General features: G+C 48.9%; 1 protein-coding gene and 1 long non-coding RNA gene across 2 annotated transcripts in view; one reads left to right on the forward strand and one right to left on the reverse strand.

Annotated features, from left to right (window-relative positions):
• Positions 1-4,375: 4,375 nt before the first annotated feature.
• Positions 4,376-23,525, reverse strand: LOC134390385 (uncharacterized). The gene is made up of 3 exons (XR_010024858.1): positions 23,414-23,525; positions 5,937-6,086; positions 4,376-4,470 (listed from the first exon to the last, which is right to left on the reverse strand). It is a non-coding gene; the product is annotated as an uncharacterized LOC134390385 (long non-coding RNA).
• A 421-nt stretch (positions 23,526-23,946) lies between these two features.
• Positions 23,947-26,529, forward strand: part of LIMD1 (LIM domain containing 1) — a 65,008-nt gene continuing 62,425 nt past the window's right edge. Inside the window, exon 1 of the mRNA XM_063114748.1 lies at positions 23,947-26,027. Coding sequence (XP_062970818.1) covers positions 24,629-26,027 — 1,399 coding nt within the window. The 5' untranslated portion in view covers positions 23,947-24,628. The remainder of the gene's footprint in view (positions 26,028-26,529) is intronic.

Raw genomic sequence — 26,529 nt, forward strand, 5'->3', positions numbered from 1 at the left:
ATGTCCACAAGTCCTGTGGCCTGTTGGAGTCACCCATTTCTTTATTACCCAAATAATGTAGATCCAGCCACTAATCCCATGAAATCGGAAGAATTCATGCCCCTCTGTTGGGAAAATAGAATAGTTTGGTCAGGGCCCTCGCCTCGGGTCCAGTTGGGTGTGGTTTTAGCACATCCATTGTAAGCAAATTGTGTGTGTGTGTGTGTGTGTGTGTGTGTGTGTGTGTGTGCGCGCGCGCGCGCGCACGCATGTGCACCAATGTACCTTTTTAGTTTTGTTGCTATTCTTGTGTTCTGGTCTAGAGACCCAGCCTGGCATATGAAGGGTTTGTGACCCAGTCTGTGAATGGGCTTGAGGGGTCTGGGAGCTCCAGATCCAGCCCTAGCTCAGCAATTGGCCCAGTTGGTGTGGGATTACTGGCAGGTAAAAGAGCCCGACAACTGGCGTGGTCAAGTAGCTAGACAATTGGCATCACGAACCATTACAATTAAGAGCTCTACAATTGGCGCTGTCGGCAGGATTTCCGACATTAGCCATAGCATGGCTTTACACCCTCCCCACTGAAAATGGCCCTTTCAAGGCCACCAATGACCTTCGTGTTGCAAAGCCAATGACACTTTTCCACCCTGATCTTAATTCCACAGACACACTCTTTCCTCTCTTCTCCTCTTACCTCATGGCTGCTCTGCCTCAGCCTCATCTTCTGGCCCTTCCTTCTCTTTGAACTGTCTGGGGCTTAGTCCTGGGCATCCCTGTTCTCTAACTACAGTCTCTGCCCAGGTGAGAGCACTCAAGCCCTTGGCATCAAACCAATGGCTCCAAATCTCACGCCCGGGCAGACCTGCTCTCTGACCGCTCAGCTGGCTTCTTCACCTCTCCTCTTGGTTTTTCACTCCAACCCTGTTTCTCCCCAAATCTGTCCGTTTTTAGTAAATGGCCCATCACCTGTCACCCAACCCTCCCAGTTGCTCAAATGAAGAACTTATGAATTCTTCATTTCCCACACCTCCACCCACAATCTCTGTCTGTTCCACCTCCCAGGGCACCTCGAGTCCATCCACTGCTATCTGTCCCCAGTGTCACCTCCCTGATCTCAGCTCCAGTATCTTCCCTGTGCTATGACTACCTCTCCCCTTCTCAGCTGCCTCCCAGTGTGGTATAAGAGGAAATACATATTTGGTCTTTGTCCCCTGTTCCTGGCACAGAGCCCCTAAAATCCCTGGAATTACCTGAGTAGAAAAGTGTCTTTTGTTATTCATTTATAAGCCCCTTTCAACCATACTTAAGTATAGGCTAATAAGATGACTGGGTGGGGTGGGGTGGGGGGGCTGGATAGATAGCTTCAGGATAGAGGCTGGCTGCCAGAGAGACCAAGCAGTGATTAGAGTGTTGCAGTTTGCAGCCTAACTCCTGACCTCCAGGGAGGGGAGAGGGGTTGGAGACTGAGTTCAATGACCAATAGCCAATGATCTGATCAATCATGGCTATGTAACAGAACTGATACAGGAGGTGCTCAGTTTCCCTGGGCTCGGGTTTCAGGACACACATCTGGGTTTCCAGCCACTCCCTGAGGTCTCAGGTCCCCTCCTCTGAGCTCTGCCCTGGAGGACAGTTACAGTTGCAAGTTAGACCAATTTTCAGTACCAACAAGGGGAAAATGAGACCAAAAGGCACTGGCTTATGCAAATCAGGTGGCTGGGCATGCTCAATAGAGAACACAGAATATTCTTGAATATGGCTGGTTCATGTGATAAGGTCTGACCAATGAACATGCTCCAAGAAGAGACCAACGAACTGAGCATGTGCAAGACTAAATGTCACATAACTGGGAGCCAGCCCCTTAATTGAATATTCATTGCATAGAGAAACTATAAACACCGAATCCCAGCAGAAGGTGGGGTCATTGCTCACTTTCCTGGAGGAAACCTGCACTTTGCTGGCTGGAGTGTGTATATTTTAGTTTGTTATCAAACAGTTTTAGCAAGCAGCTGCTCACTCTCTTGAGCCAGCCTGTACTTTGTACTGAACTTTAAGTATGTTTTTTCTTGCTTTTGTGTTAGACTCGATGTCTATACCAAACTTGTTTTTGTGTTAAACTTGGTGTGGGCCCTGCTCAGTCTCTGGAGCATGCCACACTCTCTCTGTGGAACCTGTGTTTCTTATCTGTTATATTAAACTTGGTCTCACTTTCTATTGAGACTCTGTCCTTGAATTCTTTCCTGTGGTGGAGTCAAGAACCTGGTGAGAGAGCAGGTGGGTTGAGGCCGACTACCAGAGTCCCCTAGACCCTACCTCCAACATCAGAACCTCCATAAAAACCCCTGAACAGTGGGATTTGGAGAGCTTCTGGGTTGGGGAACATTTCATGTGCTGGGAGGGTGGTGTGCTCAGAGCGGGCATGGAGGCTCCATGCTGCCCACCCTACATACCTTGCCCTGTACATCTCTTCCACTTGGCTATTGCTGAGTTTTACCCTTTATAATAAACTGTTAAAACATAAGTAAAGTGTTTTCCTGAGTCCTATGAGTCATTCTAGCCAATACTTGAATCTGAGGAGAGGCTCATGGGAACCCCCAAATTGGTAGTCAAGTCAGACAGAAGTGTGGATAGCCAGGGACATGGGACTTGTAGCTGGTGTCTGAAGTGACGGCAGTCTTGTGGGACTGAGTCCTTAACTTGTAGGATCTGTGCTAAGTCTGGATAGTGTCAGAATTGAATCGGATTGCTGTGTTACATACAGGACCAGGTTCTTTGACTCCAAGTGTAATAGAAATTAACACAGAGTCAGTCAGTGCACACAAGCAAGGATTTTGCAGAGTTTATCCTGGGCACAAAGGAGGTAGTGCAAAGGGAGGTTTCCTCGAGCTGCTTCCCAAGGGGGAGGACGGAGAAAGTTTTAAAGGGGCTTGGGTGGGATGGGGTGACGTCTAAGCAGGTGGAGGTGGGGATTTCTTGGTGCTTGCGCACTTGGAGGTCATGCTTCTTCATGCATCTCATGTCTCATTAGCATGTTAAATCTCCACCCCTGGGCATGATTTTTAGTATTATAATGAGGGGGAAAGTTGGTGAAGGGTCAGTACTGGAGTCCGTCTTGGGACAGGCTGGTTTGGTCTGGTTCTCACAGCTGGGTCTTCTCCTTTGTGTAAACATCCTGTTCCCACATTCCTGTAAGACATTGCTTAAGATACATGGCTTAGCCCCTTCTCTTCATCTGGGTATGCGTTGGATTCCTATGGTTGGGAGGCAGCTTGCCTCAGCCCTTTGTAGTCAGGGGTGAGGGGAGCCCGAGTCTAGTTCCTATTCTGTCTCAGTTGGATACCCAGTTGGTGTTAGAGAATTGGAGAAATGCTTGGAAAAACCACACATTTGGTGTCAGACATCACAGCTGGCTTCCCCCTTGGCAGCTGTGAAATTTGTCAGAATTAAAATGAAGTCACTTATGCCAATCCCTAACAAAATGGAGTTGAGAGACCATAAAAGAGGGCTCTCATGCACACATGCCTACGTAAAAACTATTACAAACTATCTGAGAACCACAACCTTGCACAAAGGCTTCCATATCTTTACACAAAGAATACTTCTGCAAGGATGTCTGTCCAGTAACTGCCTGTCCAACCTTGGACAAATGCCACCCTTTTTTTTGACCCTTATAGCCAAGGATAATTATTTCAAAATAACTGTGGAGACAAGGGTGATGTCTGGAATCCGGTTGACATCGCCAATTGTAGCACTCTTAATCCTGTTCGTGATGCCAGTCGTAAAGCTAGGCAACCACGGCAATTGTCGGGCTCTTTTACCTGCTGGTAATCCTGCACTGACTAGGCCGATTGTTGAGCTAGGGCTGGGTCTGGAGCTCCCAGATCCCTCAAGCCCATTCATAGACTGGGTCACAAACCCTTCATATGCCAGTCTGGGTTGCCAGACCCCACACCCAACAGGCTGGGTCACCAGACCCCTTCACACAGGTCTATGAGCTAGGTCACCAGCCAAAAGGTCCTTGGAGCCATAGGTTGGAAAGCATGGCCACGCAGGGTGGACGCCCGAGGCAGACACCCACCTGCCTGCTTCACTCAAACTCCTCTCTCTCTCTCTCTCTCAAGAACACAAGAATAGCAACAAAACTAAAAAGACACATTGCGCACGCACGCACGCACACACACGCGCGCGCACACACACACACACACACACACACACACACACACACGATTTGCTTCCACCAACTGGACCCGAGGCGAAGGCCCTGACCAAACTATTCTATTTTCCCAACAATCCACCCCTTCAGGGTCCTCGTCATACAATCTATGTGTTCATAATCTTCTGTGATGTTCCCTTAGGGAGGATAAATGACCCTTACATTTACATACTACACATTCCATCCCAGTCCCAAAAGTCTTTAGCTTGTTGCGGCACCAACTCAAAAGTCCAAAGTCTCCTCTAAGACCAAAAGCAAAAGTCCTTCCAGCCGTGAACCTGTAAAGAGTCAAAAACAAGTTTATCTACTCTCAAGATACAGTGAGACAGACATTGGGTACACATTCCCATTCCAGAAGGGAGAAATAGAATGGAAAAATGGTCCCCAAACAAATCCGAAACCCAAACAGGGCAAATGTGAAGCACACTGGGGCACCTGGACCCCCAAAGCGTTGGGCAACCTTGTACCTACAGCTCCACCAGGTGCAGTCCATTGAGATGTCCTGTTGCCTGTGGCTTTTCCAGGCCAGCACTTCATGTTGCCAGCAGCCCCATGGTTCTGGGCTCCTGGTGGCAATCCCGCTATCCTGGCTCCACTAGACATTTCCTCAGTAGGGGTTGTCTGTGGGGACACTGACCCCACTTTTCTGCTCCTGCTCCATAGATGATCTCCACAGCAGCTCCACCCCTGCAGCAGGTCTCTGCCTGAGTTCCCAAACTTTTCCATGTATCTTCTGAAATCTAGATTGAGGCTGCCATGCCTCCACTGCTTTCACATACTGCTGGCCTGCAAACTTAACACAATGTGAATGCCACCAGGGTTTTTGTCTTTTTTCTTTGGAGGCGCTGAAGCAGGATTGCTCCAACCAGAGCAGCTGGGATGCAAGGAGCAGTTTGCCGAGGGCAATGACACCTCAGGTCTGTCCTCCCAGACAACTCAGTTCTCCTAGGATGGGAGGGGTGCTCTCCCGAACTTCTCAAATGCCCTCAGGGCCTGTGATGGGTGGGGCACCCTTCCAGACTTCTCAAATGCATTTATGGCTTTTTTCCCCATTGTCTTGGCTCTTAGCATCTGGCTGCCTCACCTTCAAGATAATGTCTTTAGCAAACAGTTTATCTGCTTCACTCTTGCATTATTCTCCCACTCTCTACTATTTTACCTCATGGCCAGGCTGCAAATTTTCCAAATCTTTATGCTCTGCCTCCCTTTTATATTCTGGCTTTTGAAGTACTTCAGTCAGCTCAGCTTACACCAGCTACTCACTCAGTCTCAGGCAATTTTGCAGCATTCACCCACAGTTCAAACAGCTGCATTTTCCCAGTCCATCAAGGAGTGGCTTCCCTGCCACTGTGCATGTCTGCAGCTATCCTGTAACTGCTGTCACAGAGACAGGCTCGTAGTAATGGAGACTAACTTTTCCACCTTTTCACCAGGTGAAAACATACTTGAAATTCTGCAGGGACACCCGTCCTTGGGTCATCTTGCCCATCTGCATGCAGCACTCTTTTCTCAGGTTTTACAAAACCCAGCTGGCCATTGGGTTTAAGTGGCACCCTCTGAGCTTTTTGTGTTCAGACAAAAGCAACATGCACTTACTGCATCGTCTCTAGAGCACGTTATACCATCCACCCCTAGGTCTCATAGTTGGAGCTGCCAGGGGCTCTCCCTGTTTCTGCTGCTTTACGTCTCAATTTCTCGTGCACAACAGGTTGTGCCTGGAGACGCATAGTTGCCCCCAACTCACCACTGGGTTGATTGTCTTCCCTGGTGTGATAGGCAGGAGTGGCAATTCACTGCATGTTGTCCTCCAGGACATTCATCCATGCTTCCAAGGACTCTGCTTTCTGCCGCAAGTCTCGATCAGTCTGCAGCACAGTGATCAGCAGCCAGGCTCCTGTCAGCAGAAAATTGGCCAGCAGGCACCACATGCTCAAGGACAGCCACATTTCCTCCCCTTCCCAAGGGGTTTTGCGCTGTAGTACCTGGTCTGTGCTGCCTTGCAGTACAGTGTGCAGCAACCAGATTCCAGTCAACAGGAAAGTGGCCATAGGGCAAGGCATATTCACAAGTAGCCACATTTCCTCCTTCTCCAGGGTCTTTTGGCTCCTGTACCTGCTCAGCATCCTGCCACAGACTATGCCAAATGTGGAGCCAAGGCTAAGGCCTGGAATCCTGTCAACATCACCAATTGTAGCACTCTTAATCCTGTTCATGATGCCAGTCCTAAAGCTAGGCAACCACACCAGTTGTTGGGCTCTTTTACCTGCTGGTAATCCTGCACTGACTGGGCCGATTGTTGAGCTAGGGCTGGGTCTGGAACTCCCAGACTCCTCAAGCCCATTCACAGACTGAATCACAAACCCTTCATACGCCAGGCTGGATCACCAGACCCCTTCATGCAGGTCTATGAGCTAGGTAACTGGCCAAAAGGTCCTTGGAGCCATAGGTTGGAAAGCATGGCTGTGTGGGGCAGATGCCCAAAGCAGATGCCCACCTGCCTGCTTCGCTCAAACTCCTCTCTCTCTCTCTAAAGAACACAAGAATAGCAACAAAACTAAAAAGATACATCGGCATGTATGAGCACTAACTACACACACACACACACACACACACACACAATTTGCTTACAAAGAATGCAGAACCACACCCAACTAGACCCGAGGTGAGGGCCCTGACCAAACTATTCTATTTTCCCAACACAACTTATATAACCTTCCTCATTTTGCCTTCCTTTGCCTCCCTGGATACACCTATGGCCCCCCATGGTTCACCATGGAATGTGTATTTCTGGATTTCAATTTCCTATCATTCATTCTCGAATAAACTCATTTATTTGGAGGGCCTCTCTCTCTGTTGTTATTTAGGTTGACACAGTCAATCCTACTCCCAAGTCCATTCTTAACATGGCAACCATGGCCATCTTTTCAGAGCTTAGCTCAGGTCATTTCCTTTCCTTCTCACTGATCCACAACGTCAAGCCCAGTAATGAGTGGTGAGACACCCCCTGCCTCAGCCCCTGCCCAGGTCAGCCCACCACCCCTACTATCCCAGTGCTCTCTGTACTCCAGCCACACGGGCCCTGCTTGCCCACAACTGAGATACTACCCTCCCTCTATAGGAATGCTCCTCCAGTGCCTGGGTGCCTGGCATGTCTCAAGCTTACATCTTCTCCTGCCCTATGTCACTTCCCTAAGAGGCTGCCAGAAAATCTCTATGATTCTCTTTTATGGAGACCTGTTAACTCCCCCTTTTCTTAATCTCCTTCTAGAACATGAGCAACATGATTGTGTTAGTGGTTGAGGGAGGGCTGTTTGTAACCAAAAGACTGATTGTTTTTCTAGGCCAAAGTGCCACCTGGCTTCTCTGTTAGCAACACAAAGAACTGGCTGAGCAATTAGATTAAATGACACTTGTTCTCTTGCGGCTACACATATCTCCTGCCAAATTCTTGGGTGGAGCCCAATGTCAGGAACACGTGCTTCTCTCCCAAAAGGCTACTTTGTGAGCTGAAGAGGAGCCATAAAAAATCCTATTCTTTCCCTTCCAGAGCAAATTTTAGGAGTCATGGCATTTCCTCTCTCTGGTTGTGTAGAATACTTAAGTGTTTGGAGCTCCTGCTTTAATGCAGGGCAATCCACCCCCTGCAGCGGTGATTGAGCTAGAAATGGTCGCCTGACTCAAGCTGGGCCAATCAGAGATCCTTCCCAGGAATGTGGATGTGGGACAGAAGAAGTAGAGTCAATCTTTGTATGAGTGCCTGGACTCTAACAGGCAGGACTTAGGAGTTCAAGATTGTCCCCATGCAGCCTGAGAAGCCAGTGCACCCCAACTGATCACCTTTCCTCATACTCCTGGCACCAGCTGTATTCCTGGCCTTGGGCTGCATGACACAAGCCCATTGTATTGGTCTATTTCTGTTGCTTATAACAGAATACCTGAAACTGGGTCATTTATAAGAAAACAGGTTTATTTATTACAGTTTGGGAGGCTGGGAAGTCCATGGTCCAGGGAACACATCTGGTGAGGGCCACCTTCTCTGTGGAAATGCTCTACGGGATCCTGTGGTAACCAGGGTGTCACATAGGAAGAATGAGATGAGCAAGAGAGAATTAACTATCTCACTCACTGTCCTTATAAAGCCATCAGAACCAGGCCCATTTCTCCATGAATGGATCAATCCTTTCCCAAGGGCACAGTCCTCACAATCTAATCACCTCTTACAGGTCCCACCTTTCAATTTCCATAATAGGATTTACCACCCTCTTAACACTGTTATAATGGAGATCAAGTTTCCAACACATGAACTTTTGGAGACCACATTTGACCCATAGCAGCCATATACTGTCATCAACTTCCTTTTTCCTTAAGCTAGGTTGAGATGGGCCCTGTCACTTTCAATCAAAAGGATCATAAATAATACAGAAAGGAAGTATTTGAAGACTCAGCCTATTGATGGTTAAATAATGGGGGCTACCTCTTTATGAAAAAACTTCCCCCTAGTCCAGCCTCTTTGGAACCAGACAGATCTGAGTTTGAATCCCAGTTTAGACCCAGTGTGATGATGGGCATGTTAGTCAACCTCTCTGAGACTCATACATGAAATGGGATAATAATGCCCACCAACACTCTGTAGGAGATAAAGGGTATAAAAACATCATAGGGGCTAGGCTGTTTCAACCAGCAGGATTTTCTGTTCCTCCAACTAAAGCTCACTATTTCCAGGCACCAGGTATATCTGGCAATAATATTAAAGGCCTTAAAGATGAGGCACATTCCTTTTGACTCAACATTGTTCCTGTAGTAATTTATCCCAAGGCAATAATCATATTGTGCTAAGACTTATGAACGTCAGTGTTCATTATGGCCAGGAATTGGAAACCAATCAATAGTAGGGGACTGGTTTTATAAATCATGGTGTGCCACTGCCATAAACCATGCTTTACATTAGTGGTTCTGAATCTTTTCTGGATCCCTTAGAAGATGTGCCAAAAACTACCAGCACCCTCTGGGAAAATGCTCATATATGATTTTTCACAAAATTTAGCAAATCATTCCAGAAATCTTAGTACCCTAACTCAACCATGGACCATAACTTTGAAAGAATTATCTAATAATATGTGCCCGTGTACTCAGTGAAATAATTATTGGAAGTGGAAGAAAATTACACTGCCAAGTAGTACGTACAATAGGATTATAACTTTGTAAAACAAAAACTGTACATACATCCATGTACAAATGCATGTGCGCACACACACACACACACAGACACACACACATACGGTGGCCATGGAAAAGTGCCACTCAGATCTCCCTCAGAGCACCTGCCAAGAGGAGCCAGCTGCAATACCTTCGTGATGAGCAGCAGCAGGGAAGCTGAAGCCACCTTCTCCCAGCAGCCCTGGCAGTGACTGAGCCTAGGGGGGTGCTAGGGCCTGGTCATTTCTGCCCAGTACAGGCTACTTCCCAGCAGTCTTTGCACTGGAGCTCCATGTTGGGTTGGCCAAAACTCTCCCATAGCTGCACTGCAGCCTGAGCTCCTCCTACCCGATCCTCCTCCGTACGCCCTCAGCATCTGCAGGCTGTAGGCTCTCCTGCCTAATTCTGCTCCCTCCACCCCTTTATTTCTCACAGGTGTTATCCCAAATAAACCACTCAGACCTTAACTCTGTCTTTGCTTTTGGTGACTGGCTTTGATTTTCTTCTATATATTTGCCATGCTTTCCAATTGTTGTCAACTAAAATGATACTATTTTTGGCATCAGAAAACATGTTTTCTTATACTTGAGATAAATATATATAAAGATCATATACTTATATTCAAATATGGTCTGCAAAATCGGAGCCCCATGGATCACAAAATGCATTTGCTTAGTGAAATTGGAGATCTCATTGACTTCCAACAGCTGATCTCACAAACAAGGCCTGGAGAATTTTTAGCAGCAGCAGCAGCAACAACAAAGCTTCCTAGAGGCACAGGACAGAATGCCAGTCTTGGACAGCCTGGATGAACCCTCTCTGTCCCACTGGGGTCCTTGTGTTCATGCTGCAAATCTTTCCCTCAGCCTGACCCAGCATGATAGATTCTCTTTCCAAGGACAGGGCTGGACAAAACGGATACATACTCTTTTAGGCTCCCTCTGTCCTAGACCCCAGGAAGACCAAGAGAGGTCTCAGCTGCTTTGATTTGTTGAGACTCCCGGTATATATGAAGATAAGTAAAATCAAAATGTAGTTCAAAATTTGTAGTGTATTTTATATTTTGGGTTTTTTTCTTGGTGGCTGGCCCTTATGGGGATTCAAACCCTTGACCTTGGTGTTATCAACACTATGTTCTAACCAACTGAGCTAACCGGCCAACCCTTGTGGTATATTTTAAATATTTACATTTTACAAGTGTATTAGTCCGTTTTGTGTTGCTATAACAGAATACCTGAGACTTGGTAATTTATAAAGAAAAGAGATTTATTTGGCTTATGATTCTGGGACAGCTGCATCTGGCATGGGCCTCAGGCTGCTTCTACTCATGGCGGAAAATGGCAGGGAGCCGGCGGGTACAAGCAGATCACATGGCGAGAGGAAGCAAGAGAGAGAGAGGGGCGGTGCCAGGGTCTTTAAACAACCAACTCTCACGGGAACTAATAGAGTAAGATCTCACTCAGGTTCCCCTCCCCCAGGAAGAGCATTAATCCATTCATGAAGGATCTGCACCCATGACTCAAAAACCTCCCAACACTGCCACATTGGGGATCAGATTTCCACATGAGTTTTGGCGGGGACAACACATCCAAGTTCTATCAACAAGCTGGTATGTTTAACACACCCACATTCATATAAAACTTCCATGTTCATAGCATGATTATAGAATTGAAAAAAAAATAACTTTCACTACACAATTCTGGCAGTGTGGCTCACAGTGGGATGCGGGTATGAAGTTGTGTAAGTGCAAGTCTCCCCCAGACCCTTTCCCCTGCCTTCAGGATAACCAGTCTTAACACTAAACTCTCAACATGATACTCCTTCAACATGATAAATAATTATTTAAAAATTTTAATTAGGAAATATTTGATACGTATAATTACATCACATATGTAGGTTGTGAAGCATAACATTAAAAATCATATTCAACTTAAGAAATGGAATATTCCCCTCATTGTTAAAGCTCATGTGTTCCCCTCTCCAGTAACACAAGGAGGTAACCAATACCTGAAGTTTATTTTTTACATCATTCCTTTATATTTCCTTATAGTTTTGCTTGTTTCTGAACTTTATAAAAAGTCTCTTGCTATAAGCAGTCTTCTGGGTCATTACGATGCACCCACAGTAATGCACAGAGTTCATAAAGTGGGTGAACGGAATATACACATATATTCACCCATTCTACCTTCTGTGGGCTTTGGGGCTGTCTGCAGGATTCTGCTATCACGCATGGGACTGCTATGAAAATTCTGTACCTGTCTCCTAGTACATAAACTTCCCTGGGGAGAGCTGCAGGAGTGAAACAGCTGGGCACGGTCTACACGCGTGCTCTGTAAGATGTCTGTTTCTGAAGTGGTCCAGCAGAGGAGGGGAGCCTTTTCTGCTTCCCATGCTCCACAACACCTGGTGTCATACGGCTCTGCGGTCAGTGCTCAGTTGGTAGTGTGTGCCGTGGGCATTTCCTCTCTCTCTATGCCAGTCCCAAAGGTGGGGCTGGGTGTTTAACTCCTGATGAGTCAGCTCCTGAGGCTGCTTTCTGGGACTTGTTAGAGGGCTGAAGGTTTAAAAGTGGGGTTCTTGGTGTCGAAAGGAGCTGGGTCTGCCTACCAGCTTCCCCACCAACAGGCTGTGCTACCTTAGGCAAATGACATGACCTCTCTGAACTTCAGTTTCTATAAAATGGGGGTAGCCCCTACCATGAGGGCTGTGGACAACTGACCAATTAGTAACTTGTAAAGTTCGAAGCACCATGCAGTGACTGTGGTTTTCTGTTCAACCCCTTTGTCTGCCTCTCATGGGTATCTCATCTCCAGGTTCTAGAACTGCCATATTTCTGCCCTCCTGACACTGACACCAGTTGTTCGTTTTGGCACATCTGAATTTTGATTGTTTCAAATGTCTTTGTCTTTTGTTTGTTTTGTTTTTGGCAGCTGGTCGGTGTCCGAACCTGTGACCTTGGTGTTACCAGCACCACGCTCTCCCAAGTGAGCTAACCGGCCAGCCCCGTTTTGTTTTGTTTTTGATGGATCAAAACAACTGCTCAAAGCAAGGATCAGTAGGGCAGAAGGAATCTTGTATAGCAAAGTCCTCTCTAGTTTTGCTGTCAGAGACGAAAGTCTGGTTCTGTCTGGTTCAGTGACATGGTTGATATGGGGCGTTTTTAAGCCCAAGTGACAAAGCTGGATTAGCAGAAGCTCTGCTAGCTGGTTCTATGTGGACATGACCTTGATAGAAGTGCTGGTCTGACGAAATGCAACTGCCTGACAAAGAGGGTGGGAATACAAGTCTTCTTTGTATGTTTTTTTTTGCTATCTGGGGGTTCCTAACTCATTCATAGAGGGGAGAGAGGAGGCATGGAAGGGACTGAGAATTGGTCTGAGCCAGTCCGTCCTGAGCTCAGGGCTTTACTGGCCATATCTCAAGGGAAAGGCGGATCTCACCACATATTCTAAAAACAGATGGAAGATTTATTTCAGTGACTTTTCAGAAAGAAAGAAATCCAGTAGTTCTGCAATGGCTTTGTTTTCTGACCTTCTTAGAGATTTGGAGAGGTCAATTTTCTTCATTAGCAGAGAAATCAGATTAAATCCCAGTGGGATACCTCTTCTCCCTGGCCAGACAGTTAAAATGAAAAGACAGATGATGTGAAGTGCTGGTAAGGATGTGGCCAGAATTCTCCTGCGCTGCTGGTGGGTGGAGCATAACCGTATCACCCCCTTGGAGCCCTGGTTGGCAGGGTCTGCACCTTGCACCTATCAATACCCTATGACCCAGGAATTCCACTCTCATGCCTACATTGGTTCACCAATGGGCCTGTCCTGGAATGTTCATAGCCCCACTATTCAAAATAGCTCCAAAGTGAGAACCACCCAAATGCCTGTACAGTGGAATACCAACATGTGGTTTACTCACACAATGGAATACAGCAATAAAAATGGACTCACTCTGATGACACCCAACAATGTAGATGAATCTCACAAACACCATGTTGAACAAAAGAAGACAGACCCAAAATAACACATACCGTGTGATTCCATTTATATGAAAAAGAGAAATAGGCAAAACTAATCTATGCTTTTGGAAGTCAGGATAGTGGTTATCCTTGGGAAAAATGGTAGGCCACGGGGGCTTCTAGAATGCTGGCCATGTTCTATTTCTTGATCTGGGTCCAAGTTAGAGGGGTGTTCAAGTGATGAAAATCAAACATACTATATCCTTTCTATATAACACATTTCTATCACAAATTTTAAAAAAAAGACATGGCTATTTCTTTCAGGTTGCACCCAATGGAGGTCAGTTTCGGTGGGAAATTCATGGATTTACAAACTTAGGTGCAGACAGGACCTCAGACATCACTCAGGACAGACAGCAGACATCCAGGTTTTAAATCCTCACTCTCCTGCTTACCAGCCATGTGTGCTTAGGCAATTAACCTCTCTGAATCTCCCTTTCTCCATTTGTAAAATGGAAGTAATAATGGGATTTATCTCAGAGAGCTGTTGTGAGGATTAAATGAGATAATGTGTGGCAAATGGTTAGTACTTGGTAAATATCAACTATTATCAGTGTTTTTATTATCTAATACAATATTCATTCATGGGCTAGCCGGTGAGCTAAGTTGATTAGAGCGTGGTGTCATAATACCAAGGTCAAGGGTTCAGATCCTCATACTGGACAGATGCCAGAAAAATGCATTCATTTATACAACAATAATGAGTAGAGCACTGTGCAGAGTAGACCACACAGACCTGGTCCTTGCCCTCACAGAGCCTATAGTCTAGTCCGGCCTCCATTAGGGCACATAGTGATGGAAACAGCAGACATGGTGTGGGAAAACAGCCTAAATAATTCATTGTCAAGAATAGCTTAACAAGGGTCGCTTGACTAACTTGTGGTGTGATAACCTCTGAAAGTGCACTTTCCCTATGGGGACTTCTCAAGAGGGTGGCTGTCAGCTTGTTCTTCTTACTTCCTGGTTCTTCTTCCTCCTCAGGACTTCTGGCGGGCCTTTTTTAAGGGCTTGTCCTGAACCCACCCCTTTCCACCACAGGGAAGGGAACAGTACATGCCTTATAAGGAAGTAATAAAACTTAGATGACATTTGGGAAGATTGTGCACTCCATAGTACTCAGCCAACGAGGAACTGGGGGAGAGACTTGCACACTAGGGAATAAATTGCTTGATGTAACCGTTTTGGGTGTGCCTGTTCCCATTCACAGACGCCCGGACCTTGCAAGGCTGTTATTAAAGTCTTGCTTCACTGTACCTCGTGTCTCTATGTCCATCCTTTGGCATTGGATGGGTGAGGTCATTTCTCAAAATGGTTCACATTTGAGCTTTGCAGGCAAGCATCCACTGATAAAACACACTCTGGAAGCAGCTCTGGGGGCTTCTGTAGCCAAGCAATTGCTCAGATCATTTTGTTATGAGAGGTGGTGTAGCTTAGAGCCAGGCTGCTTGGATTTAAGTCCCAGATCCACCACTTCCTAGCTGTGGAATATTAGGACAGTTCCTAACCTCCCTGTACCTGTTTCCTGATCTGTATGAAGGAGTGGATAACAGAATGTGCCTCATGAGTTGTTGGGAGGATTAAACACTGTAATTTGCAAAGTGTATAAAATGGTGCTGGGTGCAGAGTAGGTACTATGACATTGTTGATCTTGTTATGACCAATCAATGGTTCTGACACTGACCGCTGCTGAGATGGTAATCAGGGGAGAGCAAGGCAGACGTCCTTGGTGCCCATGAAGAAATCCAAGTCATTTCAGCAGCATTGTGAAGTTCTTGAGAATAAACCTAACTCATGGGTGTCTATCCTACAGCTATGCTTGCACAGGTGTGAAGTGGTTTATAAGTCATCCATTGCTACAGTATATGTAATAGCAAAAACAGGGAAGCAGCCTAGATGTCTGTCAATAGGAGCCTGGTTAAATAATTCATGACTCACCCAAAGGGAGAAATATTAGCCCTCAAAAAGAACAAGGCAGCTGCATGTGAAATGATGTGAAAAGATATCCAAGAATACTGTTAAGTGCAAAAAGCAAGGGGTAAGTACACTTTTACTTTCTGTGTTTAAAAAAAAAAAAGGAAGGTACACACCCATGTATTTTGGTAATTCGTGACAGTGGCTGGCTCTGGAGGAAGCACTGGTTGGCTGGGGCTCAGGGGTGGGAAGGATGGCTTCTTTTCAGCTCATTTGCACCTTTCGAATTTTAAGCTATATACATGTGTTATTAAAAAAAAAAAAAAAAGTAAGTCAGAGACTGGGGCCGATTCAGAAAGCAACACTCCAGTTCATTGTGTCCCGTTAATCATCTTTCCTGCTCTCTGAGCAGATGGCCCTGGGAGGGGCTGGCCCAGGGCCTGTGGGCAGCCTCCCTTCCCTGTGGGTGTGTGGGGAGCCCTGCAGGGCCTGTGGCCAGGCACATGCCTCCAGCTGGGTCTGCTTGTGTGGCTGAAGGGCTGGGGTGCAGGACTTGGACTGGCGAAGACAGTGGGCTCCAGCAGCCTGGCAGAGGCCACACATAGTGCAAGGTCATGGTCCTAATACCCGTGTCTGGCCTGGGCAGCTTTCCAGGCAGAAAATCATGAGACAAAGGCTCATTACAAGCACCAGGAAAGGGCCTTCATCGCACCTGCTTTTCTCCATTCATGAGGCAATTCCACAGGGAAACCTGGGGCCAGAGAAGCCCAATGTCCGGGAAACAGATCTGGAGGGGCCAGGCTTTCCTGGGCTGCTCTGGGCATCAGTGGGATGGAAAGAGCCCCAAGGGACCTTGGTTCTTAATTCTTCATCCATCTAGATGAAGTATAAAGATTCTTTTCAGAGCCCTCCTTGAAGTGGCCCTACATCTTTGAGACACACATAGCATTGTGTGCAGGGACATTTCCTATAGCCAAGCAAAAGCAACAGAAAGGCCCTTTCAGTTTATTGCAAAATAAGCAAGGCTGTGTCCCAACACAGGGGCTCTTTGCTTCATGAGTCCCTGCTAATTCATAATTCATAGGCTGCCTGAGCACTGTTTACTGTCCACTGTCTATTGGAGTAGGGTTTTTCAAATGCCCTTTAGTCAACAATTCTTTATACACACCTATATGAGAAATATATATGTATGCATGCAAATATTCTTAAGTCAAATATCTTTTACACATTCAAACACACACACACATTTATATGTAGTCATACTCTTGACTAAGCTATATCACGAATATTCCTTGAATATGATGTAGATCAAGTATTTGGTACAAGATAATCACAAGATCTACAGAAGGTTGGCAGAGACATCCAGAATTACAAATGTGATAATACAGCCTCCATTCTTTGTTTCTCCAAGTCTGGGTCACCATTAAGACCAATTAATTTTTTCTGCCTATAGATAGCTACACCTGTGCTCCCTTTTCTGGTGCAATTCATTCACTCATTTACCACACCTCTTGGAGGCCCCTACCATGTGACAGGCACTATTCTGGGTCCTAGGTTACTACAATTAACCAAATGGTCAGAGATTCATAGCCCTGTGAGATTTGCATTCTAGTGAAGAGAAAGCAAACAATGAAATGGATGTTTACTGTGTGTCTGGTAGGAACACGGATGGAGAGACAGGTGTTGGAAAGGACTTCCCAAGGAAGTGACGATTCAGTAGAGACCTGGGGACTGTAAGAGAGGGAGGCACGTGGATATCTGGGGGAGCAGGTTCTAGGCAGAGGAGATGGCAACTCCCTTGCCCACTCTAGATTCGTTGTCCTCGCTTGGCAAAGGCCAGCCCTGGTTAGACCCAACTCTCCACCTACTCCACACCCACATCTGTGCAGCTGAACCTCGGCTAGAGAAAAACCTGCCACAGTGCTGGCTGGCCTCACTGAAACTCATGCCCAGCATCTCGGGGTGGGGCACGGGGAGTGCAGGGAAGCCTCATGCTTGCCTGGGCCATTCACTCTTCCACTCCTCCAGACGGCCAGTTCCTAAGAGCAACTTTGCCAGCCTCACTGGCTAGCCTCCTTCCTTCCTAGTTCCCTGACAAAATCAAAGCGATCAGAAGAGCTACCACGCTGAGTCCAACACCTTATGTGCTCACCTACCTGATTCTTGCCCAAATCCTTCCTCCCTGTTACCATGGATGAAATGTGCATTGGAATCCTGGCCCTCTCTGCTACTCAAGGATGTCACTCCAGAAACTCTGTCCTCTCCCTCCTTCCTCAGCAAGGCTCCTCCCCCAGCCCGTACCTCACTGGATTGCTCCCATCAGCATTGAACATGCCCTGCCATCTCCCATATTTTAAAGAAATTACAAAACCCTGTCTTGATGGCACTCCTCCCGCTCCTCTGCTTTACCCAACACGACTCCTGGAAAGAGTTCTTTAGATGGCTGTCTCCCATGTGTTCTTCCTGTCTTTGCTCAGGTGTCACTTTCTCAGTGAGACCTTCTCTGATCTTTGTGTTTAAAATTGCATCCCTCCTTAGTCCTCTTCCCTGCTCCATTCTTCTCCATGGCTCTCATCCCCTTCTAATATATTCTATAAGGCATGTAGCTGTTTTGTTTACTGTTCACCCTCCCCATCTACACATGCTGGAATGGAAGTCCAAATAGGACAGGGGTGTTTATCTATTTCGCCGATTGCCACATTCCCATCACCTGGAAAGAAGGCCCAAGGGCATCACAGGTGCTCAGTGACATTTGTTCAGTGAGTAAATGAATGCATGGTAAGGGCAAGGGCAAGGAACAGTGAGGAAGTCAGTGTGGTTGGAGGTGGCAGAGGTGGCAAGGCCAGATCACACAGGGCCAAAGGGACGGTCTTATTGCAAGTGTGGTTCAGGACTGCTGGAGGGTTGGGAGCTGGTGAGGGACATGATCTAATTGATGTTACTAAGATTCTGGGCAGGTCGAGCTGAAAATTTCACATTCCATGAGTGTGTCCACGTGGCAGGCAGTTTTTACATCTATGTGCTTGTGAAAACGGACTCTAAGACTAAAGGAAAGCTGTACCTTGCTAATGGCACCTGTTACAGAGGCAGGGCCATGCGAGGGAATGATCACTGCCCTGGAATGGCTCCATGCTTTACTGGTTGATACGGACGGAATACTTCTTATGCACCTTCCCCCCCACTCCAATTCTTATGTTGAAATCCTACCCTCCAAGGTGATGGTATTAGAAGGTGTGGCCTTTGGGAGGTGACTCGGTCATGAGGGTGGCCCCTCATAAATGAGATTAGTATCCTTATAAAAGAGGCCTGTGAGAAGGGGCTGGCTGAGAAGTTGGTGGGGGACCTGGATGCACTGGCCTTTGATGGGCGAACCTACATCCAGTTCTCAGTGCTGTGGCAGAGAGCAAGAAGGTGCCGCAGAGCAGCAGCTCTGAATTGAGCCTGCGCACTGAGGCCACACGGGCTGGTGCTGTGCAGCGGCCAGGCCACGAGTGGGCGGACTACGTGGCGCTGGCCATCCTGGACTGTGCCCCCCTGTGCTGGTCAAGACCAACTGGTAGTTAAAGGTCAGAGTACACAGGGAGCAGAGAGAAGGTTCTCTTCAGGAGGGCAGCAAGGCCCCTGTGACTGGCTTCTCCCTGCTGGATACCATGCAGCTGGACAGAGACAGAGCCCTGTGGCTCTGGAGCCTGCAGAAACTGCCCCTGGGCCAGATCCTGCACAAGTCCCATGGCACAGGCTTCCTGGGCTGCCTGTGGGTCTGGTGGTGGGCCAGCACCCTCTGCACCTGCTGGAGGATGCTGTCACCAGGCCAGAGCTGCGGCCCTGCCCCACCACTTGAGCTGGCACTGGAACCCACCGCCCACTGCCCAACCTGCTGCAATTATTTTCTATTTTTGAAAACTTGTTACTTTTTGTTGGCTGGAGGGACTGCAGACCTGGCTTCCCTTCCTTCCAGGCAGCCATGCTGCAAGGACAAACCTGGTGACAAGTACTCTTGGGGTGATGTAGCCACGTGGAGGGCATGGGCCAGACTGCAGCCTCAGAATGTGCCCTCTGCCTCAGGGTGCCGAGTTGCCACCCTGTACACTGTGTGTCCCCCTGTGTCCACCTATGTTGGTCCCTTGTGTCCCCTGGCAGACCCTGCTCCCATGTCACCCACACTCCATGTGACGAGTCCTATGTCCCAGAGTGGGAAGGCACTGCTGGAGTTTGATGGGGCCCGTCCTCCATGCATGCCCCATTGGGCCTTTCTAGGTTTCCACCTGCACTGCTCCTCCCTCTTGTGTGTGCAGTGGGCTGCACAGCCTTACCCTTGGCCAGCCTGGACCCCAGGGCCAGCCCAGCCTGGGCCTCCTGTGCTAATACTGTGACTTAGGAACAATGTTACTGTGGGGCCGCACAGACCCTCCTCTTAGCTGTGTCCACCCATTCCAGGGTGCTGGTGAGCAGAGGCCAGGCCCAGCTCATCCAGGGTGCCCTGACCCTCAGCTGGCCCTGAATGCACCATGCCCTTCCCCTCCACAGCAGACCCCATGAACAGCCCCAAGAGAGAATGGCCACTATGGGTGCTGTGGCTGACGTCCATCCCCTGCCTTCCTGAGTGTCCAGCATTGATTTTATTTGACTTCTGGAGTGGTGGGGCTGTCGTCTTTCCTGTCCTGACCTGAGAGCAGCTGAGGGCGGCCTTGTAGCAAACCCTCACTCCAGTTCCAGCGTAACGGGTGACTATCCTTGTCTGAGAATGACCAGGGGCCAGCCTGACCACGTACGGTGAAGGGGTGGTACAGGGGTGCCAGAGATGACTGCAAAGCCAGAAATGCCTTAAATTGCAATGTCCCATTCAATCCCTTCACCTCCCAACCCCCAACCCAGTCCTCTTGGGAGCAAGACCAGATAAAGCTGGTAGGGGGGCTGCCCTGACCCTCCCCGTGCTGGGGCTGGTACCGGGGCTGGAGGGAGCCACATGGCGTCACCTTACTAACTCCAGTGAGTGTCTGTGTCAATCACCATGAAATTAAGTCTGAAAACTTAAAAAACAAACAAAAAACATAAAAGAGGCATGAGAGAGCTCAGTCACCCTTCCATAGCAAGAAGGCACCATCTGTGAACCAGAAAGCAGGCCCTCACCAGACACTGAATTGGTCGGCATCTCCACCCTGAACTTCCCAGCCTTCGGAACTGTTAGAAATAAATTTCTGTTGTTTATAAGCCACCCACTCTATGATATTCTGTTATCACAGCCCTAATGAACTAAGACACTGATAAAAATAGAACACTGAACATTTCTCATTGAACAAAACAAAACATTATTGGTAAACACTGAAACAAAACCATCCATACTCTGATAAAAATATTGGGGCTCGCTGGTTAGCTCAGTTGGTTAGAGCATGGCGCTAATAACAAGGTCTAGAGTTTGATCCCGAAAAAAAAAAAAAAAAGAGCTCTTCAGTATTTTGCTTTTTAAACAACTGGTGTGCAAGTATGAACACATTTTTTGAGATGTTAATGAACAGGTGTTTCCAAGCATATGAAAAAGACAAAACCTATATTAAATAACTATGGCTGGGATTCTAAATGTTGTGCACAGAATTTAAAAGATCTCTTTCTCTTAAGTCTTAAACAGCATCAGTAAAACATCCATGGCCTCCTGGCCATTTCTAGCCTTTCTAAGTACCCTTCATAGGGGCATAGTATTTGGTTTGATGTCCATGGGATACCACTTTTATAAGCTATTTTATAAAGCTGTAAGGTGCTCCACTGTAAGAGGGGACAAGCCAGTTGGGGCAGGAAATACAGGGACTGTGGATTCAGGTATGTGTTTAGTTGATGAAGATGGTGCAGCTGTTTCTAGACTGGCTGGGGGTGGGAGGGAGTAAAGTTCACAGCTCTGGAAGGCTGAACACTCCAGGTGCGCCAAGGTGGGGGGTGGCAGGAGGGTACCAAGGACTGTGGGCTGGGTGGGTGCTAAGCCTAGATGAAAAGAGAAGACTAATTTGTAAGAGGGCCTTGCTGGTGTCTGTGGCTCCTACACTAGGGTCCCAGTTGTCCTAACTGAACAGCCTAGATGCTGGCTCCAGGCTTGCTAGATGTTGCACAGGGATGGCCACATGTTCCCAGGACTTTGTCAGCTACAGGCAAAGTGGGCCACAGCCTTCCACTCTGACAGGTATACTCACCCCTATGTGTACCCAAGGCCATTGCCACAGTGCCTCATGGTTCCTAAAGTGTGGTCCTGAACTACCAGCATCATCATCACTTTGGTAACTTGTTAGGGGTACAAATTTTTAGTCCCCACCCTAGGCCTGATGAATTAGAAACTCTGGGGGTAGGGTCCTGCAACTAGTATTTTAACAAGCTTCCCAAGGAACTCTGATGCATGTTCAGGTTTAGGAATCACTGGTCTAGATCAGTTCTAGGTAACACTGCTCCTGCTTTTTCCAGAATCACACTTTGAGAACTACTTTTCTAAAAATTTCATAAGCAAATTACTCAGTTTATGAGTAAATCCAGTTATTGTATTAGTCCGTTTGTGTTGCTATAACACAAAGAACAGGCTTATTTGCTTATGATTCTGGGACAGCTGCATCTGGCATGGGCCTCAGGCTGCTTCTACTCATGGCAGAAAGCGGCAGGCAGCCGGCAAGTACAAGCAGATCACATAGCGAGAGGAAGCAAGAGAGAGAGGGGGAGATGCCAGGGTTTTTAAACAACCAGCTTTGGTGGGAACTAATAGAGTGAGAACTCACTCATTAATCCCCCCTCCCCCAGAGAGAGCATTAACCCTTTCATGAGGGATCGACCCCCATGACTCAAACAGCTCCCAACACTGTCACATTGGGGACCAGATTTCCACATGAGTTCTGGGAGGACAATACATCCAAACTCCATCATTAATTAATAACTATTACTGAACAACTAAGGGCTGTTTAATAATGATTACCTCTGATCAAGAGGATTGTGGGCAACTTTAAAAAATTTTGTATATATCTGTATTGTTCAAAGTTGTTATCATAAACATGTATTACTTTTGCAGATAAAACTAATTAAAAGTTTTTTTTTTTTTAAATGAAAATACTCATCCTAGTACAGTGCTTTACGGCACTGCTTCTCAGTCTTTATTGTGCAAACTCCCCAGGAATCTAGTTAAAAATTCAGATTCTGATTCAGTAGGTTGGGGGTGGGGCCTGAGATTCTGCATTTTCAACAAGCTCCCTAGTGATGTGGAGTATACTGGTACATGAACCACACTTCGGATTTACGGAATGCAAAGCACTTTTATGTATATTATCTTGTTTGTTCCTTGTTACAACCCTGGCAGATAGAAATTCACTAATAAACTTATTCAACCATTAAGTTCTATTATACTGGTTGGTACATCAGGCACTGGCTATACAATTATGGTCTAATGGGGTGGAAAACCAACCAAACAAAAAATGAATGTAAACAAATAAATTATTAAAATAGTTATCAGGTGAGTAGGAAATAAAGAGGGTGCTGAAAAAGAAAAACAGGGATAGCTCCTGGAAGGCCTCTAGTAGGAGGTGACTCCAGCAGGCATGGGAAAGATGAGCCAACGAGAAGTTCGGGGCAGGCTCTGGGCAGACACCAGAAAGCTCCTGCAGCTAGAGCACGGGCGTCGGGGGGGGGGGGGGTGTCCCTCAAATCAGGGAGGGGAGGCAGGTCCGTCAGGCCTGTCAGGCAGTGGTGGGGGGGGGGCTTTCAACCTAAATACAGGGTAAACGTTGAGGGTTTAAGCAGGAAGTGGCTGGTCTGGATTGCCTTAGGATCACTCTGGATGCTGTGTGGGAATTGAAACCTCTCCAGGGTCACCTCGCAGCTGGTGTAGGGAGTGCCGGGCCATGCGGGGGCGCCCAGGAGTCGCGCGGATCTACCTGGGGATCAGGAACCCCCATGTGAATAACGGGCCTACCAAGAGTCCGTGTTATTATTGCTGCACTGAGGACCTCAAACGCGCGCGCACTGGGGCATAACATGACTTTTTCCTTTTCCCCTTTCTCAGAGGAACTGGGCTCCCATCCACGCTTTGCTGGTCACATGGCATCTTAGACATTCCCCCCTCTCTGCCTCAGTTTCCCTACCTGTCCAAGAGGACGTTGGGCCAGCCACTGGTGACACACCAGATTTCCAATCGTACCTTTCGGGCAAGCCGAGCGTCGGGCACAGCCCGGGCATAGGCAGTTTCAAGCCGCACACAGGATCGGCTCTCCACCCTGGAAACTGAGGCATGGCGGGGCGAGGAGCGCACGCCCTCGAAACTTCGCGCAAACTTCAAGTGGCCTGACTCGGGCCCTCTCGCAGCCTACCCAGGCCGCCCGGTTGTCTCGGCGCGGAGGCCCCCGCCCAGCGCTGCCAGGGGTGGCGCCGGGTTGAGCGGGGAGCGGGGCGAACTCCGTCCCGTGCGGTACTCGCAGGCGGGCGGCAGTGGCGGCGAGGGACTCCCGCGCGATCCCGGTGCTAGAGCGCGGGTAGACGCGCGGGACACGCCTCCGGGCGCCGCAGCCCGGCCCGGATCCCGCCCGCGCGCTGACCCCGCCCCTCGGCCGCCCCCTCCGCCTCCGCCTCCGCCTCCCTGCGGCTCCGGGACGTGTCCGGCCGGCAGGCGAGCGGCGGGGACTGCTCCGGGCGCACTCACTTCCGCGTCCCGCCGATCTCCGGCCCGCGCGCGCCGAGCCGCCGCCGCCATCGGACAATGGGCCGCCGGCCCCGGCTGCCGTGACCTTCCTGCCGCGGCCCCGCCGCCCGTGCCCCCCGGATCGCGCTCCCTCCCCGCGCCGGCCAGGATCACAGCTCCGGGGCCCGAGGAAGCAGCGGGAGGATCGAACGCCCGGGACGTGCCTGCGCCTCCGGCCGGCGGCCTCTTCACTTTCCCGGCCGGCCGCGCTGGCTCTACCCGCCCCAGGCCAGCGGCTGCTGCCTTGGTGGGGAGTTCCGAGTTTGGTTGCTTCAGGAGGATGTAATTTTTCTTTTCTTTTTTGCCTCTTTTAACTTTTATGATTTGAAAAAGAGAAAAGAACTCCGCAGAGCAGGCCGGGGATAGCGAAGCGCCAGCAGCTGCCCCCACGTGGACACCCGGAGAGAAAAGGGAGTGAGAAGCAAACTTGACTCAGCTGGCCTTGAGGCTCAACTTCTGCTGGACTCTAAGTCCCGGGGTAATGACCCTCACGCTGGCCAGGTGGAAGTCTTTACCTGTCCTGAGTGGGACTTGAGTCCCTGCCTTTCCCAGTATCTCTCTCCGCCCCCCGCCCCCCCGCTCCCCTCAGCCTTTGGGCTAGGCCCAGACACCTGCCAGCAACATGGATAAGTATGACGACCTGGGCCTGGAAGCCAGTAAATTCATTGAGGACCTGAACATGTACGAGGCCTCTAAGGATGGGCTCTTCCGAGTGGACAAGGGTGCAGGCAATAACCCTGAATTTGAGGAAACACGCAGGGTGTTCGCCACCAAGATGGCTAAAATCCACCTCCAGCAGCAGCAACAGCTCCTGCAGGAGGAGACCCTGCCCAGGGGGAGCAGAGGCCCTACCAATGGTGGGGGCCGCCTGGGCCCACAGCCTCACCGGGAAGCTGGTGTGGGCAGCAAGCTGACCATGGATGGTGCTGCCAAGCCCCCTCTTGCTGCCTTGACAGTGGCACCTGGGGCAGCCACTGCCATCACTGCTGGACAGCCCTTGTACCCACCACAGGAGCAGAGGGCCAGGCCATATGTCCATGGCACAAAGCAGGACTGTGGTTCCAGGGATATCCCAGCGAGTTCTGAGATGTCTGCTTTCCACCAGTCGGGCCTCTGTGAGGATCCTTCCTGCCTCACTCACGGGGACTATTATGACAACCTCTCCTTGGCAAGCCCAAAGTGGGGAGATGAACCAGGAGCATCCCCCAGCATCAGCCTGGGTGTAGGGAGTGGGTGGCCCTGTGCCTCAGGGAGTGACCCACCACTGCCCATACGCTGCGGGGACCATCACCTGTACCAGCCGCAGGTCTCCCGGAGCGCCAGCAGGTCTTTTGAGAGTGGTCTTGGTAGCCAGGATGGTGGCCTTGGTGGCTGCAGCAGTGAGAAGCCAGCAGGCCTTTGGTCCACTGCCTCCTCCCAGCGGGTGAGCCCTGGCCTTCCTTCCCCAGGCTTGGAGAATGGTGCTCCAACACTGGGGCCTGCTCAGACCAGGACCCCTTCTATTGCAGCATCCCTGGCTCTGAGCTGCCCTAGTCAAGGAGCCCTTCCAAGAACAAACTCAGGGCTGGGGAATGAGGTTTCAGGCATGATGTCCAAACCCACTGTGGTGTCTCAACCCTGGTTCCAGGATGGGCCCAAATCTTACCTTTCTAGTTCTGCCCTGTCATTTACTTCAGCTGGCATGGACAGTTCACAGCCAAGAGTGGTCTCTGGGCTGGATCCTAAGCCTGGCTGTACAGACCTTGGCAGTGGTGCCAAGCTCAGCTCCACCAGCCTTGTCCATCCATTGGTGTCCACTCCGCCTGAGTTATCTTGCAAAGAGGGTCCCCCCGGCTGGTCCCCTGATGGTAGTCTGGGACCTGTGCTCCCAGAGAGCCCCAGCTCTCCCAGGGTGAGGTTGCCCTGCCAGACCCTTGTCCCGGGCCCTGAGCTCGGACCCTCAGCAGCCGAATTGAAATTAGAAGCCCTCACCCAACGTCTGGAGCGAGAGATGGATGCTCACCCGAAGGCTGATTACTTTGGTGAGTTAGAGGCTGATGGAGTTGCCCATGGTGGGGGTGATGGGTCCTGAGCTTGAGGGACATGATCTCCACTAGAGATGCTGTAACTCTCCTTGAGTGGCTTGCCTTTTTTTTTTTTTTTTTTTTTTTTTTTTTTTGGCTTTCTCTTTCAGCTGCTTTTCTGATTCAGAAACTGGAAAGCATCCCTGGGCAGAAAGCAGTTCTTGCAGCTGGGGGTTACCCAAGTGTGAAGGGTGCAGCAGGGTGGTATTGCTCATGACTGCTCTCAAAAAAGGGAAATGCTGTAACTGGATTTCAAGGGTTTCCAGTATGATTTTAGAGCCTGTCTCCACACATCCCTGAGCGTTCAGTATGTATTTGGTCAGGCAGGTCTGGCTATCTGATGACCAGTGGTCAGGGCAGGGATTCTCAACTTGTGTGTGTGTGTGAATGTAAATTCTTGTGTGCAGTTGCGAGAGGTGAAACATTGTCATGGAAGACGGTTATAGAGCAGTGGTTCTCA

Source organism: Cynocephalus volans, chromosome 11, assembly GCF_027409185.1.
Source record: "Cynocephalus volans isolate mCynVol1 chromosome 11, mCynVol1.pri, whole genome shotgun sequence".
In the NCBI taxonomy this organism is placed as follows: domain Eukaryota; kingdom Metazoa; phylum Chordata; class Mammalia; order Dermoptera; family Cynocephalidae; genus Cynocephalus; species Cynocephalus volans.